General features: G+C 36.0%; 1 protein-coding gene across 6 annotated transcripts in view; it reads right to left on the reverse strand.

The window, feature by feature from the left end:
• Positions 1 to 18,617, reverse strand: part of INPP4B (inositol polyphosphate-4-phosphatase type II B) — an 802,990-nt gene that overhangs the window by 161,117 nt on the left and 623,256 nt on the right. For all 6 annotated transcript variants that reach the window (XM_078069264.1, XM_078069263.1, XM_078069261.1 and 3 more), the window contains 2 exons: positions 10,842 to 10,972; positions 10,353 to 10,457 (listed from right to left, as the gene is read on the reverse strand). In XM_078069264.1, the coding sequence (XP_077925390.1) occupies positions 10,353 to 10,457; positions 10,842 to 10,972 (236 nt within the window). The remainder of the gene's footprint in view (positions 1 to 10,352; positions 10,458 to 10,841; positions 10,973 to 18,617) is intronic.

An 18,617-nucleotide genomic window follows, 5' to 3' on the forward strand; every position in this document is an offset into this window, starting at 1 on the left:
TATTTTTTATTTTTATTTTTTAAATTTGAATTAAGTTTTAATATAGTGTCTAAAACAGGAAGAAATACAGAATTCCTTTAAAAATGTCTCACCACATATAAAACAAAAGAACCCAGTAACTGTGAGGAGATGAATATGTAAATTAGCTTAGCTATAGTCATCATTCACTATGTATATATATGGCAAAATATCATGTTATATACCTGAAAATATATATAATTTTTTATTAAAACACAAAAACATATTTATTATTTAAATACTCCTGCAAATTTTTAGTTTTGAGATAATTTTGGATTTCCAGAGTTGTTGCAAAGTTAGAACAGAGTTCTGTATACCCTTCCTTCAAGCTCTCTATGTTAATATCTCACATAGTCATAGATTATCAAAACTAAGAAATTAATATTGTACTATACCATTAAATAAAGTAGATAATGTTAGGATTAGTTTTTCCACTAATACCCTTTGTTCTTTCAGGATCCAGTCTAGAATTCCACATTTCATGTCACTGTCATGTAGTCTCCTCCAATCTATGACAGTTTCTCAGTCTTTCATTTTTGACTGTGACACTTTTGAAGAGTACTGGTCAGTTATTTTGTAGACTGTCCCTCAATTTGGGTTTGTCTTATGTTTTCTCATAATTAGACTGAAGTTCTGCACTATTGAGTAGGATACTATGGAGGCGATATGCCCTTCTCAGTGCGTTATAACAGGGAGTATGTTAAATTGATATATATTACTTGATGTTAACCTTGATGCATTGGTCAAAGTGATGACTGCCACTACCTACAGTTGATTCTTCACTGTAAAGTCACTAAAGATTTAGAGAGACATATTTTAACACAATGCAATATCCTGTTTCTTTTTAGACTTGTGCCCACTAATTTTAGCATGTATTGATATATCTTGCCTGTGGCAATTATTACTGCTGTGGTTGAATGGTGATTTTCCATTTCCCTCATTCCTTTCACATTTATTAATTGGAATACTTTTGGGAAGAATAGTTGATCTTTCTCCTTTATGTTATATATTCAGTTATCTATCTATTTATTTTTAAAGATTTATTTATTCATTTTAGAGAGAGAGAGCGTAGGGGGCTGGGGCAGAGGGAGAGGGAGAGAGAATCCTTAAGCAGACTCCCTGCTGAGTGTGGAGCCCCACACGGGGCTCAATCCCAGGACCCCGAGATCATGATCTGAGCTGAAATCAAGAGCTGGCCGCTTAACCGACTAAGCCACTATCATTTTAAACAATATAGTAAAAGGAAGTTAGCAATGAAGCAGATTGGGAATATGAAATTCTAGGGAAAACTTAGAAACTGACTAAGCCACTCAGTTATTTATTAACATCAATATGGACTCATGGGTATTTTGTTCCTTGGTTTATGATCTAACACCATCTTTATGTTCAAGTTGTTCTAGCTTTGTCCATTGGGAACTCCTTCAGTTGGATCTTGTGTTATTTATATATGTCACCCTCCTCATTTGTTGTCATCATTGTTGTTTCTTGAGCACTTCCTTACTTTCTAGAGCCACTAGATACTCTAGACTGATCTTATATTTTCCCTGCCTCAGCTCTAGAATCAACCAGTTTTCCAAAGAACCCTAGCTTTTTTTACTGGAGAATGGTGTTTAGAAATCAAATGCTGGGGGCATTTAGGTGGCTCCGTCAGGTAAGTGTCATGATCTCAGGGTACCTGAGATCTAGATCAGCATCCTGCTCAGCACTCAGTGGGGAGTCTGCTTGTCCCTCTGCTCTTCTCTTGCTAGTGCTCTCAATCTCTCAAATAAATAAATAAATAAATAAATAAATAAATAAATAAATAAAATATTTTCTTGAAAAAAAAGAAATCAAATACTGGGGGTAGTTATGCTCATTGTTACTGCTTTCAATCTTTTCAGTGCCAGAGGTATGAAGTATATGCATGTATATGCATACTAACTTGTACACACACACACACACACACACACACACACACACACACACACACACCTGTATTTATCTTTCTATATTAACAACAACAAACCCATGACTCCATATTGTTACCTCTGACTTCAGTTCAGCATTACAAGATTCCTTCTAGCCTTCCTTACTTCTTTATTTCTAACTTCTTTCTCTGACATTGAGAAACTTGACTCTCCCTATTTGTATATTTACATATTTGGTTAACCATAGTATACAAATAAAATAGTTTCAGAATTGTTAACTGATACCTCTGTAAGAAGAAAATTTACTAACAAAAGTAGTGTTTGTATTCTTTTTTTAAATTTAGCCTTATAATTATATCTAATGTTTACTTAGATCAGATCCTTTATTTCCCATTATTTTAATTAAATTATCATTTTAATAATTTTATTTACCATTTATCATTTTAAACAATATAGTAAAAGGAAGTTAGCAATGAAGCAGATTGGGAATATGAAATTCTAGGGAAAACTTACAAATAATTAGTAGCACAATAATCAGCATTTGAAAAAAATAAGAACAGAAAGGGAGCCAATTTCTCAACATAGTTATATGTTCTCAAGAGTGAAGTTACCAGGAGCTAAAACATAGAACAGTTTCCCAAATATTCTTTACTTTTGAACTTCATAGAATACATTTCAAATAGGCAAGTAAAAAGTAGTATTGTTGTGTTTCAGCACAGCTAGCAGAACTGAATACTTTATCTATATTCCAGAAGCCATTTCTCCCATTTCCCCACCTCGCAAGCCAACCTTGATATTCCATTAATATCAAGAGGCTTTCTCTGTAGAGACAATAAGTAGGGTTTATGTCTGGATGTTGAAAGAGCAAATATGGTCTCTCTTGCCTCTCTCATTTTTCTTTGTTGCCTTTTGATTCTATCTACCTTGATCAGAACCACTCCTCAAAAAGCTGGGATCTATAAGTACATATTTTGTAAAGGCTCAAAGAATTTAGGCTTATGTAACCTTCACCTTCGTACACTTGAGATCTTCAAAAAGTTGCTTTGAAGTGTTAATTTTTAAACATTGATAACTGTGATATTGTGATTTATAATGTAAAAAAAGAAAGCCAGAGGCTCAAAATAGTCACTTATGTCAAAGCACCCACATCAGCAAACCAAAGCTTAATACTTAACCTAACTGCAGTTTCAGCCTCCCAGGAATGTAACCTTTAACCAGTCAATATAGAATTTCTTGGTCAGCACTAGGAAATTTACTAAAAGCTTCCTTCCATTCCCCTTAGGAGGATGACTTTGCCTAAAACAACGGATTCCTTTGCCAATAATTTCCTTTTTTCCCACTTCCTACGTTTAAAAATCTTTCCTTTTCTGCAGCTCTATAGAGCTCTCCTTTATTTGTTAGGTGGGATGCTGCCTGATTCATGAATCATTCAATAAAGCCAATTTGAACTTTTAAATTACTCAGCTGAATTTTTTTTTTTTTTAAGATTTTATTTATTTGCGAGAGAGAGAATGAGAGACAGAGAGCATGAGAGGGAGGAGGGTCAGAGGGAGAAGCAGACTCCCTGCTGAGCAGGGAGCCCGATGTGGGACTCGATCCCAGGACTCCAGGATCATGACCTGAGCCAAAGGCAGTCGCTTAACCAACTGAGCCACCCAGGCGCCCACTCAGCTGAATTTTTGTTGCTTAACAACAAGAGGAAATAAATATATTTGGTCTTTGTTCCCTTTTCTGGCAGTGGTCCTAAAACCCTTGGAATTTCCTGTGTTGAGAGCTTTAAAGATGTCTTTTCTTATGTTAATGAAGTGACTTTTGGACCTCACCTAAGGAGGGCCTGGTTGCCAGTGTATCCAATCAAGTGATTAGAGGTTTGGAATTTTCTATTCCTCCTCTCTACCCAGCCACCTGGAAGGGGAAAAGAGCTGGAAATTGAGTTCAATCCCCAATGGCCAATTATTTAATCAATCGTGCCTATGTAATGAAATCTCAAAAAACAAAAGAAACAAAACCAAAAGACTAGGTTTGGGGAGCTTCTGCGTTGGTGAACACATGGAGGTGCTGGGAGAGAGGTGTTCAGAGAGCACGGAAGTTCTGTGTACTTTCCTCATGCCTTGCTCTGTGCATCTCTTCCCCCTGGCTCTGTGCATCTCTTCCGCCTGGCTGTTCCTGAGTTACATCCTTTTATAATAAACCAGTAACCTTGTAAATAAAATGTTTTTCTGAGTTCTGTGAATAGGTCTACCAAATTAATTGAACCCAAGGAGGGGGGAACTTTTGATTTATAGCCAGATGGTCAAAAGTCCAGGTAACAACCTGGACTTTCGACTGGCATCTGAAGTGGAGGGCAGTCTTGTGGGACAGAGCCCTTAGCCCATGGAATCTGATGCTATTTCCAGGTAGATAATGTCAGAATTGAGTTGAAACTTGGGACACTCAGTTGGCATCCTGGCACGTTGGAGAACTGATGGTGTGGGGAAACCCCTATCCCCACATTGGAATGGTGCCACAATCATTAAAGAGTGGCTCTGAAGGAAACAATTAGAAAGTATATGCTGAATGTTATTCCCAGAGTTTACATGAAGTTAAGCCAGAGAAAACAGCTGTGCTCTTCAGCTATAGGTTGGTTTGGTTTGTCACACGATCTAAAATAAGAACATATTTCTTTACTTTGAAATCGGTTCTGTCACACTTTACACTAATCACTAAAATTTTTAAATACCACACTTACTGGAAATCACAAAATTATAACTCTTGGGAATCTTAGTATTTTGCAAATGGTATTTGATCATTATCATTTAACAATATCACAGTATTGGAACTGCTAGGTTTACCTCTTTGGCCCCTTCATCCTTGAATGCTACTTGCAATTACTACAAAAATAGTAGACGGATCTAGGTACAGCAAGGGATTCATTTCCTGGTCTCTTAGTTTAGTTAATGAAGAATGGTATACACTTAAAGTACCATGTTCAGTCTTAGCTAGAGCAGTTGTACTTTTTAAAATTTAGTTAGAGGGGCGCCTGGGTGGCTCAGTTGGTTAAGCGACTGCCTTCGGCTCAGGTCATGATCCTGGAGTCCCAGGATCGAGTCCCGCATCGGGCTCCCTGCTCAGCGGGGAGTCTGCTTCTCCCTCTGGCCCTCCCCCTCTCATGTGCTCTCTCTCTCTCTCTCTCAAATAAATAAATAAAATCTTTAAAAAAAATAAAATAAAATAAAATTTAGTTAGAATTAACTGAAATTTATTGTATTCCTCTAAGAGTAAGCATATACAAAAACAAAACAAATAATCAATAAAAAATAAAATTCTAAGATAACATTCTGATCAGTAATATTTGTCTCATTTTAAAATTTTCCTCATTCTATCCTGCTGTTTAAATTTTGTACCTTTATGACATCCAGTCCTTAACTGTATAGAATAAAAGCTTTCAGATTTTTGGTACTAAGAAATAACTATAAAAATATAGGTGGGCATTTATTTTACAGAAAATTTGAGCAAAAAAAAATCAGAGGTCCTTTTTTCTTCCTTAAAATAATATAATCTGTGTGTCTTCTTTTTTTGATGGTTTATATCTCAAAAATTGTCCTTGGCTTTGTGAAAATGGCATCATACACAGCATAATGAGGGAGTGTAATTCAAGTTGTTGAATCTCATCAAGCTAAAGATACTAGGTTGGTTTGAAATTTAATAATAGGGCTGCCTCATAGCCTTTAAAAAGCCACTTAATAATAGATATGAGATAATAAGTCTATTTTTTTTCCCAGAAGATCTTTTTAAAATTCCTACAACTATAAAAATAGTGCTAATGAAAAAAAAACGTAGACATGCTGATCTCATTTCAAGGAACAATTTAAGCATAATCCCTGACTTCAAAATGGCCCACAAAATGACTTTGACATGAATCACAAAACAATAAGGAATTTTAAGGGAAATCTATTTCAAAATAGTCACAACAATTTGGCAACATCATGAAACATATCTAAAAGTAATTATACTTCATTGATGAGGTGATATACCCAAACTCAAGATACAGAAATCAGGGAGTTCTAAACAGCTCCTCATTTGCTCCTTCCCTCAGTGTGGAGATTAGAAAACTAAAGGGCAGAGAGGTTAGCTGACTCATCCATACTTACATAGTAAATTCTGGCTTATGTTGCACCTGATTCCACTATAGCTTGATGATATACCGTAGAAGGTTTTTTCTTTCTTTTCTTTCTTTCCTCTTTCTTTCTATCTTTCTCCGTCTCTGTCTCTCTCTCTTTGCTATATATTATAATATGCTATTATATATCTATAACATAAAATAAAATAAGGTAAACATAGCATAATATTATAAGAACCCATATTTTATAATATTCATAACTAACTTTCTATGAAAATAAGATTTGAGGTGGAAAATTGTGTTCTTAAATTCAGGGTTTTGTCTTTGTTATTGTCAGTGCTGTCTAAGATTTCTATTGGGATTGTATTTGTTGCATTTAATTTAAGTAATGAGTAAGGGTGAAAAATTAACTTAATGGGTCTGGGGGCATCTGACATTAGATGGAGATTACTTCATTTGTCAGTATGAGACATGACAACATTAGTTCTGCTCAGTTACTTGTTTCTAGAGCTAGATATTAGCCTTGTATTTGGTGAATCTGCCTCGTATTATTTGCAAAGCTGCCTCTCCAAATATAGCAGCATATTAATCAAATGCGGATTGATGTAATTTACTAATGGTAAGAATTAAAATAAATCTAGACTACATCCAAATAACTCACCAGTGAAATACCAAGGCTTGGCCAATCTTACTTGCATCATTACCTTGTAAAATGTTGTCTGTAATTCAGCTAAACATTCAAATCAGTAACCATGGATCTTAAATAAATTTAACTGCAATTCATTTAATGTGCTGAATGCATGTTATATAAGTAAGTAGAAATCTGACTGACTGCCATATACAACTTTTAACCATTTTATTTTGCAAATAAAACCAATGCTCAGAAAAGTTATTAACTTGGTCAATGTCTAAGAAATAAGTGGCAGGACCCCAAAAATTCAGTCAAGTTTTCAATTTCTATTAAAACATATAGTTGGTGATCTAGTCTATAAGCACTTACTTTATCTGAATTCCAATCTCAAATAATAAATTTTAAACTTAATTATAAAATCATAAATATTTTTAAAACATAGAAGCTTAATATTCAATATATATATGATATGTATATCATATATATAATGTATATAAAATTATATATAATGTATATAAAATTATATATATACAATATACATATTTATACACACACACACACACATATATATATATAACTTACATAACCTTGGGGAAAAAATCAGCATGCAGTAGAATTCAGTACCTTTGCATTAATTCTTGGCCATTAAGATATCTAGTCTTTTCCCACATTTTCTCCTTTACATCTTCAAAAAGAAGAAGTCTTTCTGAAAAGTGCTATGTCAAAAATCCTCTAGTTTAAGAGTTGTACCCTAGTTCTGTAACATCAAAATTTTGCTTTTGTTTATACTACTTGATATTTGTCATCACAAAGAAGAAATTCCTTTATATATCTTGTTATTATGGGTTGATTTATGCTCCCCAAGAAAGATATCCTAGAATATGACCTTATTTGGAAATATGGTCTTTACAGATGTAATCAAGTTCAAATCGGGCCAGTAGGACAGGTCCTAATTCAATATGGTGGTGTCCTTAAGGGGGAAATTTGAACACAGAGACAGACACAGAGGAGATGATGTAAAGATGCACGGGGGAATACTGTGAAGATGGAGGATTGGTACGATGCATCAACAAACCAAAGAAAACTAAAGATCGCCAGCAAACTATCGGAAGCCAGGTGGAGGTGAGGAAGAATTCCCCTATAGGTTTCAGAGGGAGCACTCCTCTGCTGACACCTTGATTTCAGACTTCTGGCCTCCAGATTGTGAGACAATACATTTTTGTTGTTTAAGCCATCCAGTTTGTGGTAATGTCACAGCAGCTTTAGGAAACTGATAGATATCCTAAACCAAACTAATTAGGAGAAACTATGTTTGCTTTTCTAAATTTCTTTCATTGCCAGTTTCTCTCTTTCGAACTGGAGAAATAGAAACTAAACACATTGTATTCATCCTGGCTCACTCTAGTCTATTTTTCAGATAGCATCTTGGAAAGAATAGCACAAATGCTTCTGTTTTTGTTTTGTTTTCAAGAAATAAGTATAATAAGAGGTCACTTAGAAAGTAATTTTTCTTTGTTTGGTGGAAGTATTTTAGGATAATTGCCAAATACTTGAATGCATATTTAAGTATATATTCATATCAATTTGGCCCCAACAAGCCATCTGGTTTGATGATATGCTATCCATCCATGGCTGTACTGAAGTTAGCCTTCTCTCATTTCTTCAGTCTATCAGTCATTAAGTACTTGCATATGATAATTTTTCCAAAATGCATTTCTAAATCATCTTTTCTCTAAATTTGGGTACTTCTTGGTTCAAGATTTCATTGTCCCTTAATAGGTTCTTAACTGATCACTTCTCTCCTTTTAACAGCCCTGACGAAATTGAAAGATCCATTTTGTTCCAGTGATGGCAAATGCTACCTGTATCGTAATGGCTATTATTGTTCATTCTAGGTGTTTTACATATTCTAATTCACTTAGTTGGGAGGACAACAACTTGCTTCGAAAGATTAAATAACAGAATTAAGGTCATATATAAAAAGTGATAAAGCTGAAATTCTGTTTCACTCCAAAATATATAAACTTTTTATTCTATCATTAAAGTCATTTCATATTGGTCATTAGAAAAAAAATTATATTGATTGTCAGACAGATTTTAACTACTTTAGCTTCTTTATTATCTGTTGATACTTTGGTTTTGATGATTTTTAAAACCATTAGATGTTATATTCAAACTACTGACAGATATTCAGTAATCAAGGAAGATCTCCTAAATGCTTTGGGACAATCCATCTCATTTCTATTTCAGTTCTTTCATTGACATAATTTTTGGTGAAAAGGATCCAAGTTAAAATTTCAGATAGTTGATAAGGGTTACTAAAGGTATTAAAATTATACATCAGAATGACATAACTACACTTAAACTTGCACATTAGCTGGTTGTATATACAAAATTGTATGCACAAACTCAGAAAAATGGTTAATTTTTCTGGTTGTAAAACTTCAGATGATTCTAAAGCAGAACACAGATTTTAACTTTTTAAAACCTAGAACCTCTATATTGTGACAATGGCTACAAAATAGGGTGTTAGCCTGAGTCTTTAGATGTATCTGTGTATGTTTGCATATCCATACACTTATGGAGGACTGGGTGATCTAAAGTAACTTTTGGCTCCCTAGGAAGATGGGTACTAGTAGGATGACCATAGCATTTATCATTAAACGGAGAGACTTTTATGGGCGCCTGGGTGGCTCAGTCGTTAAGCGTCTGCCTTCGGCTCAGGTCATGATCCCAGGGTCCTGGGATCGAATCCCACATCGGGCTCCCTGTTCGGCGGGAAGCCTGCTTCTCCCTCTCCCACTCCCCCGCTTGTGTTCCTGCTCTCGCTATCTCTCTCTCTGTCAAATAAATAAATAAAATCTTTAAAAAAAAATAAAAAAATAAAAAAATAAACGGAGAGACTTTTGAGAGGAAAGAGAGGTGAAGAGCTTTGTTAACAACGATGCGGGACAAAAAGCATAATATGGGACTTTGGCTGTATGTGAATAGAGGCAGATAATCACCCTACTTATGCACAAAATTTGATGTAGCAATAAGTTAAAGGAAAAGGGAGATGAGAAGAACATTTTAAAAATATACTTTACTAAGAAATAGCAGGGAATTATGTAGAGAGACAAGGAATACAATATGATATTCACTGATATTCACTATAAACCTTACTGAAGTATGTTTATAAAAAATCTATACACTTTTCCTTGAAAAATGTTTCTCACGTCTAAGTACAGTAAGATACTCTACCACCTTTTTTCTGATAAATTCCCTTCTCATAGAGAAGGGGGTGACTTGATAGTCACCACTAAGTCAGAAAAATGGCCTATGAGTCCATCTTTGGGTTTTGATTTTTCAAGATAAGCACAAAATGAACAAGTCTTGGTTTTCTCTTTTTTTTTTTTTTAATTCAAACACTAGCACGGTTATCAGCCATCAATGATACTACTTAAGGAAGTTAACACTTACTGTGCATATTCACCTGTAACTCTATTCAGGTGCCACATTTTTAAAGTATTGTTCAGACACACAGCAACAAAAATACTATAGCCCCTTTTGTAGTATTCAGGGTCATGATCAACTTTAATTGTTTCATCTTGATCTTTACCTAATTCTAAAATTTTAAATTCTGCCAATAGTCAAGCTTTTTAAAAAAGTACACACTAACATAATTTGCCCACTTAAAAAAGAATATTATATACACTACCTTTCAAGTGAGGGCTGTGTACATGCATTCTTTGCAGATGTAGATTTACCGGAACAAATTCTAATGTTTTCTCTCCTTTGCTGCTGCTTGATTTGAAAGAGGACCCTAGGCAGGAAAAGAATTGAACATTAATAGTAAATGAATAATAAATGTGTGTGTGCATGTATATTGAAAAGTGTGTTTGACACGGAAAAATGTTACAAGGATTTCAGAAAGAAAAAATATATCCTGTATAAAGCTGCTTTTCTTTACAGAAATTCAATTTAAAAAATTCTTAGTTGTTCTTATAATAATCCCATGAGGTAAAATAGTGCAATTTGTTTCTTCATGGTCTATCATGCCAAGATGGTAGAATGAGATATAAAAAGTTTATAAAAAATTTTTTTGGCTCTTCTATATCCATAACAACAATGTGTATTATTGTTTTCACCTAACATACCTGAAATACAATTTAGTTTGAATATGTAAAAAAAGTTATTGCTTTCATACCTGTTTCCTTGCTAAGTTCTGTCAGAATATCTTGGTACATATTCACCATTTGATCACAGTGAGTAAGGACATTTTTCCGTAGATTGTCCCAGTGTGGAGACAGCTCACCAAGTTCTTTCAGCTCCTGGTTTCTGTTAAAAGTAGAAAAGAGGAGAAAATAATTATTTTGATCTTAAGTCCACAGACAAGGAACACCTAATAAACATTGCCAAACTAATAAGAAATTGATTCACCATCCATTTCAGGAAAGCTCTATGCACTTATTAGAAAAAAAATTATTCTCCTACATCAGGCATAACAATATCTTTCAGGATATGTCTCCTGGGGCAAGAGAAACAAAAGCAAAAATAAACTATTGGGACTACATCAAAATAAAAAGCTTCTGCACAACAAAGGAAACAACCAACAAAACTGAAAGGCAACCTGTGGAATGGGAGAAGATATTTGCAAATGATATATCCAATTAAGGGTTGGTATCCTAAATATATAAAGAATTTATACAACTCAACACCAAAAAAACAAATAATCCAACTAAAAAATGGGCAGAAGACATGTAGAGACCTATCTCCAAAGAGGACATACAAATGGCTAACATGTGAAAAGATGCTCAACATCACTCATCATCAGGGAAATGTAAATCAAACCACAATGAGATATCACCTCACACCTGTCAGGATGACTAAAATAAAAAAGACAAGAAACAACAAGTGTTGGTGAGCATGTGGAGAAAAAGGAGCCCTCTTACACTGTTGGTGGAAATGCAAAATGGTACAGCTACTATGGAAGACAGTACAGAGTTTCCTCAAAAAGTTAAAACAGCACTACCCTATAATCCAATAATTGCACTACTGGGTATTTATCCAAAGAATGCAAAAAATACTAATTCAAAGGATATTTGCCCCCCTATGTTTACTGTAGTGTTATTTACAATAGCCAAATTATAGAAGCAGCCAAATGTCCATCAATAGATGAATGGCTAAAGAAGTGGTTTAGGGAGCCTGGGTGGCTCAGTCAGTTAGACGTCTGCCTTCTGCTCAGATCATGATCCTGGGGTCCTGGGATTGAGCCCCACATCGGGCTCCCTGCTCAGTGGGGAGTCTGCTTCTCCTCTCCCTCTGCATGCTGTTCCCCCCTGCTTGTGGTCTCTCTTTCTCTCTCTTACTCTCTCTCAAATAAATAAATAAAATCTTTAAAAAAAAAAGAAGTGGTATATATACACACACATATATATACATATATACATATATATACATATACACACATATATATACACATATATATACATATACATATATATATAATGGAATATTATTCAATCATAAAAATAATGAAATGTTGCCATTTCCAACAACATGAATGGATCTACAGAGTATAATGCTAAATGAAATAAACCAGTCAGAGAAAGACAAATACCATATGATTTCACTCATATGTGGAATTTAAGAAACAAAACAAAAAAAGAGACAAACCAATATACAGACTCTTAACTATGGAGAACAAACAGATGGTTACCAAAGGGGAGGTATGTGGAAGGAGGGATGGGTGAAATAGGTGAAGGGGACTAAGAGTACATTTACCTTGATGAGCACTGAGTAACATATGGAATTGCTGAACTACTATATTGTACACCTAAAATTAATATAACACTGTATGTCAACTACACTGGAATTAAAATAAAAAAATAATTTTAACACAGAGGAAGATATGAATAGCTTAGGTCACACAAACATTAAAGTTCCGTATGTCGAAATACAGCATCCTTTCCTGATTAAAACTCTTCAGAGTATAGGGATAGAGGGAACATTCCTCAAGTTCATAAAATCCATCTATGAAAAACCCACAACGAATATCATCCTCAATGGGGAAAAGCTGAGAGCCTTTCCCTTAAGATCAGGAACACGTCAAGGATGCCCACTCTCGCCAATATTGTTCAACACAGTACTAGGAGTCCTAGCAACAGCAATCAGACAACAAAAAGAAATAAAAGGTATTCAAATTGGCAAAGAAGAAGTCAAACTCTCTCTTTTTGCAGACGACATGATACTTTATGTGGAGAACCCAAAAGACTCCACCCCCAAATTACTAGAACTCATACAGCAATTCAGTAATGTGGCAGGAATGCACAGAAATCAGTTGCTTTCTTATACACTAACAATGCAACTGTAGAAAGAGAAATTAGAGAAACGATTCCATTTATAATAGCACCAAAAACCATAAGATACCTCGGAATAAACCTAACCAAAGAGGTAAAGGAACTCTACTCTTGGAACTACAGAACACTCATGAAAGAAATTGAAGAAGACACAAAAAGATGGAAAAACATTCCATGCCCACGGATCGGAAGAATAAACATCGTTAAAATGTCTATGCAATCTATACCTTCAATGCCATCCCGATCAAAATTCCAATGACATTTTTCAAAGTGCTGGAACAAACAATCCTATATTTGTATGGAATCAGAAAAGACCCTGAATCACCAAGGAAATGTTGAGAAAGAAAAACAAAGCTGGGGGCATCACGTTGCCCGATGTCAAGCTATATCACAAAGCAGTGATCACCAAGACAGCATGGTACTGGCACAAAAACTGACATATAGACCAATGGAACAGAATAGAGAACCCAGAAATGGACCCTCAACTCTATGGTCAAATAATCTTTGACAAAGCAGGAAAAAATATGCAATGGAAAAAAGACAGTATCTTCAACAAATGGTGCTGGGAAAATTGGACAGCCACATGCAAAAGAATGAAACTCGACCATTCTCTAACACCATTCACAAAGATAAACTCAAAGTGGATGAAAGACCTCAATGTGAGACAGGAATCCATCAAAATCCTAGAGGAGAACATAGGCAGTAACCTCTTTGACATCAGCCACAGCAACTTCTTTCAAGATATATCTCCAAAGGCTAGAGAAACAAAAGCAAAAATGAACTTTTGGGACTTTATCAAGATAAAAACTTCTGCACAGCAAAGGAAACAGTCAACAAAACAAAGAGGCAACCCACAGAATGGGAGAAGATATTTGCAAATGACACTACAGATAAAGGGCTGGTATCCAAGATCTATAAAGAACTTCTCAAACTCAACACCCAAAAAGCCAAATAATCAAGTAAAAAAATGGGCAGAAGACATGAGTAGACACTTCTCCAAAGAAGACATATAAATGGCTAACAGACACATGAAAAAATGTTCATCATCATTAGCCATCAGGGAAATTCAAATCAAAACCACATTGAGATACCACCTTACACCAGTTAGAATGGTAAAAATTGACAAGGCAAGAAACAACAAATGTTGGAGAGGTTATGGAGAAAGGGGAACCCTCTTACACTGTTGGTGGGAATGCAAGTTGGTACAGCCACTTTGGAAAATAGTGTGGAGGTTCCTCAAAAAATTAAAAATAGAGCTACCCTATGACTCAGCAATTGTACTACTAGGTATTTACCCCAAAGACACAGATGTAGTGAAAAGAAGGGCCATATGTACCCCAATGTTCATAGTAGCAATGTCTGCAATAGCCAAACTGTGGAAAGAGCTGAGATGCCCTTCAATAGATGAATGGATAAAGAAGATGTGGTCCATATATACAATGGAATATTACTCAGCCATCAGAAAGGATGAATACCCAACTTTTACATCAACATGGATGGGACTGGAAGAGATTATGCTAAGTGAAATAAGTCAAGCAGAGAAAGTCAATTATCATATGGTTTCACTTATTTGTGGAACATAAGGAATAGCATGGAGGACATTAGGAGAAGGAAGGGAAAAATGAAGGGGGGGAAATCGGAAGGGGAGATGAGCCATGAGAGACTATGGACTCTGAGAAACAAACTGAGGGTTCTAGAGGGGAGGGGGTGGGGGGATGGGTTAGCCTGGTGATGGGTATTGAGGAGGGCACGTTCTGCATGGAGCACTGGGTGTTATGCACAAACAATGAATCATGGAACACTATATCTAAAACTAATGATGTAATGTATGGGGATTAACATAACAATAAAAAAAATTAAAAAAAAAAACTAATGATGTACTGTATGGTGACTAACATAACAAAATAAAATTTAAAAACAAACAAACAAAAAACACTGAAAGGACAACATGAAAAAAAAAGTTCTGTATGTCAAAGAGGTAAAAAAAATACAAGTTAAATAAATGTTTCACTGATAAAAACTTCACAAAGATGACAAAAACTTAACTATCCTTAATATATATATATGTGTGTGTGTGTATATATATATATATGACATTCAGTTATAAAAGAAACACTAAAACCTCAATAGAAAAACAGCTAAATTCTAGGCTTCAGTCATCCAAAATAAAATAATGTGGAAAAAAAAATAATGTGGGAAGGGCTTTCTGACTATGTCTGAAGGAATCACAAGATATTCAAGTAACCCAGTTTATATATAATATAGCTGTAAAAATGTTTTTTTAAGATTTTATGTATTTGTCAGAGAGAGAGAGAGAGAGCACAAGCAGGGGGAGCAGCAGGCAGAGAAGTAGACTCTCTGCTGAACAGACAGCCCCATGCGGGACTCGATCCCAGCACCCTGGGATCATGACCCGAGCTGAAGGCAGATGCTTAACCGACTGAGCCACCCAGGCATCCTGCTATAAAATTTTTTAAAAGCCCATAAATGGTATAATCAGATATGATTTATTGGCCTCAGTTTCTCTCAAGAAGACAATTTAAGTAAATGCAGTATGCATATGTTTTGGCTTTTCTTTATCAAAAGGAAGAGCTAATCATGCCATTTAGGTTTTAATTATTACCTTTTATCTAATTCTCATGCTTTATCCAAGTTAATTCAAATCATCAGAATGCCTTTTTAAATTATAATGATAAATGGTCTAATATGCTGCTTGGTTAGATCTCTTACTCATTTCTGTAACCTTTTACCAACAACATTTTCATGAGGCTAATTCAACTAGCAATAATGAAACTTCTTTGCTATTTTGGCTGTGAAACATGCTAAATACCAAGCTAATAAATTCAGAAGATGTAGAATCTTCAACATCCTGTTAAATGCAAGAATAATGGACGGTGTGCAAAAATGTGACTTGCTTTCAAATGTTTGTAGCTGCCTTTGTTTTGTTTCAATGGCGATGCAGTATGGTACTGCTGCTCTTTTATCTGAGGTCTTCACAATTTTTGTGAACATTAATCTCATTCTTAACTTTTCCATAGATTAGGTTCCATCACACAACATTCATGGGAAAAGAAGTGATTAATTAATAGACAATAAGAATAAAATAAGTTCATGACCCAAGTTGAGACAGGGGGGAGGCTGGAGAATGGGAGTCGAGTTCTCTGTGTGCACTCAAATGGCAGAGTATTCAAAGTCAGGACAAAACAACAACCACCAACACAAATAAATCTAAAAGCTTGAGATATCTAAGTCTAGAAGAATCTGGACAATTATGTCAGATGTGAGATAGATAGCAAGTGTGATATATCAACTTAATATGTAGGGGGTCAGGCTTTACTTCCAATATACAGTTATAATGAAAATGTTAGTCAAGTATTCCTTTTTAATACTAATAGATGCACCATGGGTCTACAATTTATGTTGTCTCTGAATCCTTATCAGAAAGAATAATGAAAGGAGATGTGGCGAGGGAGGGTAGGAAGGGTGATAGTGAAGCCGCTGACCATGTTATAGGATACTGGGATGGGGTACATCTCCTTCCCTACAGAAGCCCGGCAAAGCGCTGTGAGAAAAGTTTAGTGTTCTTAGGGAGTGACTCAAAGTAAGCTGAAAGGTGTCCATAGTCTGCTGTTTAAAATTCATTACACTCCTCCAATATGTCAAAAATTATATACAGCAATATACAGATGAAACCTGGCATTCACTGCGCATTTGTTCTAAAAGATGGCACTGAACAGCTACACGTTCTGAGAGGGAAAAACAACCAACATAAAGTTTCTCTGCATTGAAAAAACCTCAAATACAGGGGACTATAGAATAAAGGTATAATAAACCAGAGCAGAGTAATGAAAAAGTTAGAAAACAAAATGGGACATAGTAAGAGAATGGTTGTAAGTTTAAGAAAAATGAAAGACATTAATTACATCAATGCATTAAAATAGATAAAGATAGCGGGTACGTGGGTGTACCCAAATCAGGAAACTTTTCATTTGAGAAGGCAAGGGTTGTTTATACTATATTTTAATTTGTTACTCAGTGAGCAAAACTTTGACATTGAAGAACCTTGCTTTGTAGCTCAAGCCAGGTTCTCTGGAAAGCAAGCTGAGATCAAGCAGTCCCGGGTTAGCAAGCACGGGGGAGGTAAGAAGAGAAGTGTTGTAGGGGAAAGAGAAAGCAAACATCAAGTGGGAGGTTACTGATTTGGGCAGAACTTCACAAGAAAACACGGCTGGTTACTTGGTCACGGGAAACAGCTCTAGATAAATTATATGGAACTAATGCACCTTGGAAAAATTTATTAGATGGAAGAAGAAACATTTATACGCCAGTTCCTTCTACAGTAGTTCATTGGTAAAGAGTCATCCTATGGGACATTAACTCCTCTGCACTTCCAGTTGTCTCTTCAGGGAGGCTACTGGGGAAGCAATATCCCAGTGGAGACAGAACTGTCCTAGATCTGGTTAGAGGTGCCAGAACCACTCTGGATCTTTCCAGGGTAGATGCCATTGGGGGCATGTTAATACCTAGTCTTCACCCTGTGGGAGGCCGATAGAGCTGGTGGTGTTAGGACACAGGTGACAATGGTGGCAGTTATCTGGAGCCCTCCATTGAGCAAGTAGGAAAATGTGAGCAGAGGTTAAGGTTGAGCCAGTATAGAAAAGTATATCACCTGGGCCCAGGACAGGCAACCCCTTGCAGAACTTGCACTTCCATCATTTCCTGATATCCACGTAGCATATAAAACAGCATCCTCCTATCTTCCCTAAGAGGGAGTTCAAGTATAATCCTTCAAAGTGATGGCCAGATGCAATTCCCCCAATTGAGGTCACGAACCATGCTACAATATCCAATATTCCCGTGATCCTAGGGGCCTGAGTTGATGTTCCTCACTCTCCTCTTCCACTCATTCTAGATTTTTCTCATATTCCACTGGCACGTCAGCTGGTCTAGGTTGCTGCCTTGTGAGGTGACCCAGACTTTGATCCCAAGTGATCAGGCCCTTGGTTTCCTTGCTCTTATGGAATCTTAGTTGATGTAATTTCCCACTCATCTCTGGGCATGGAGCACATTTTAGTACTAGACATATTTCTCTTTGCTCAGATTATGAAGTGGCAGCCCTACCTCCTCATGGTGACAAGTACAGCATCCCTTGCCATCTTTGCTACTCCACTGTAGTGAAAAATGTATGATAACCAGATCACGTGTGAACCAAATATAGCTTCCAGTTGAGTAGGACTCTTTATGGGTTACGGACAGAACTACCCCTCCCCATATGCCTCAAGAATCAGGATTCTAACTGGCAAAGTCTAAGGTGGTAGGGAAAGGAAGCACAAATCCACTAGTGCGGCACTGTGACCGATTGTAAAAAGGGCTCACCCTTTTTCCCAGAGCTGTGTGTTCTACCTACGGTGGGCACAACATCTTCTGTTGGCTGTTGGTTTAGCATACAAACTTCATCCTGGAGGTCAGTACTCCAATCCTGAGGTTCTGTCCCCCTAAAGTGGTGCCTTAGCTGAACCTTTCATGATTAATATTATTCCACTATTGTATCAGGTTTGTGGCTTTTGGATGGTGGGGCATGTGGTAAATGCAAGTTCACTGTTGCACCTCCTTTGTTATAGCAA

The sequence above is a fragment of the Halichoerus grypus genome, chromosome 3, assembly GCF_964656455.1.
Source record: "Halichoerus grypus chromosome 3, mHalGry1.hap1.1, whole genome shotgun sequence".
In the NCBI taxonomy this organism is placed as follows: domain Eukaryota; kingdom Metazoa; phylum Chordata; class Mammalia; order Carnivora; family Phocidae; genus Halichoerus; species Halichoerus grypus.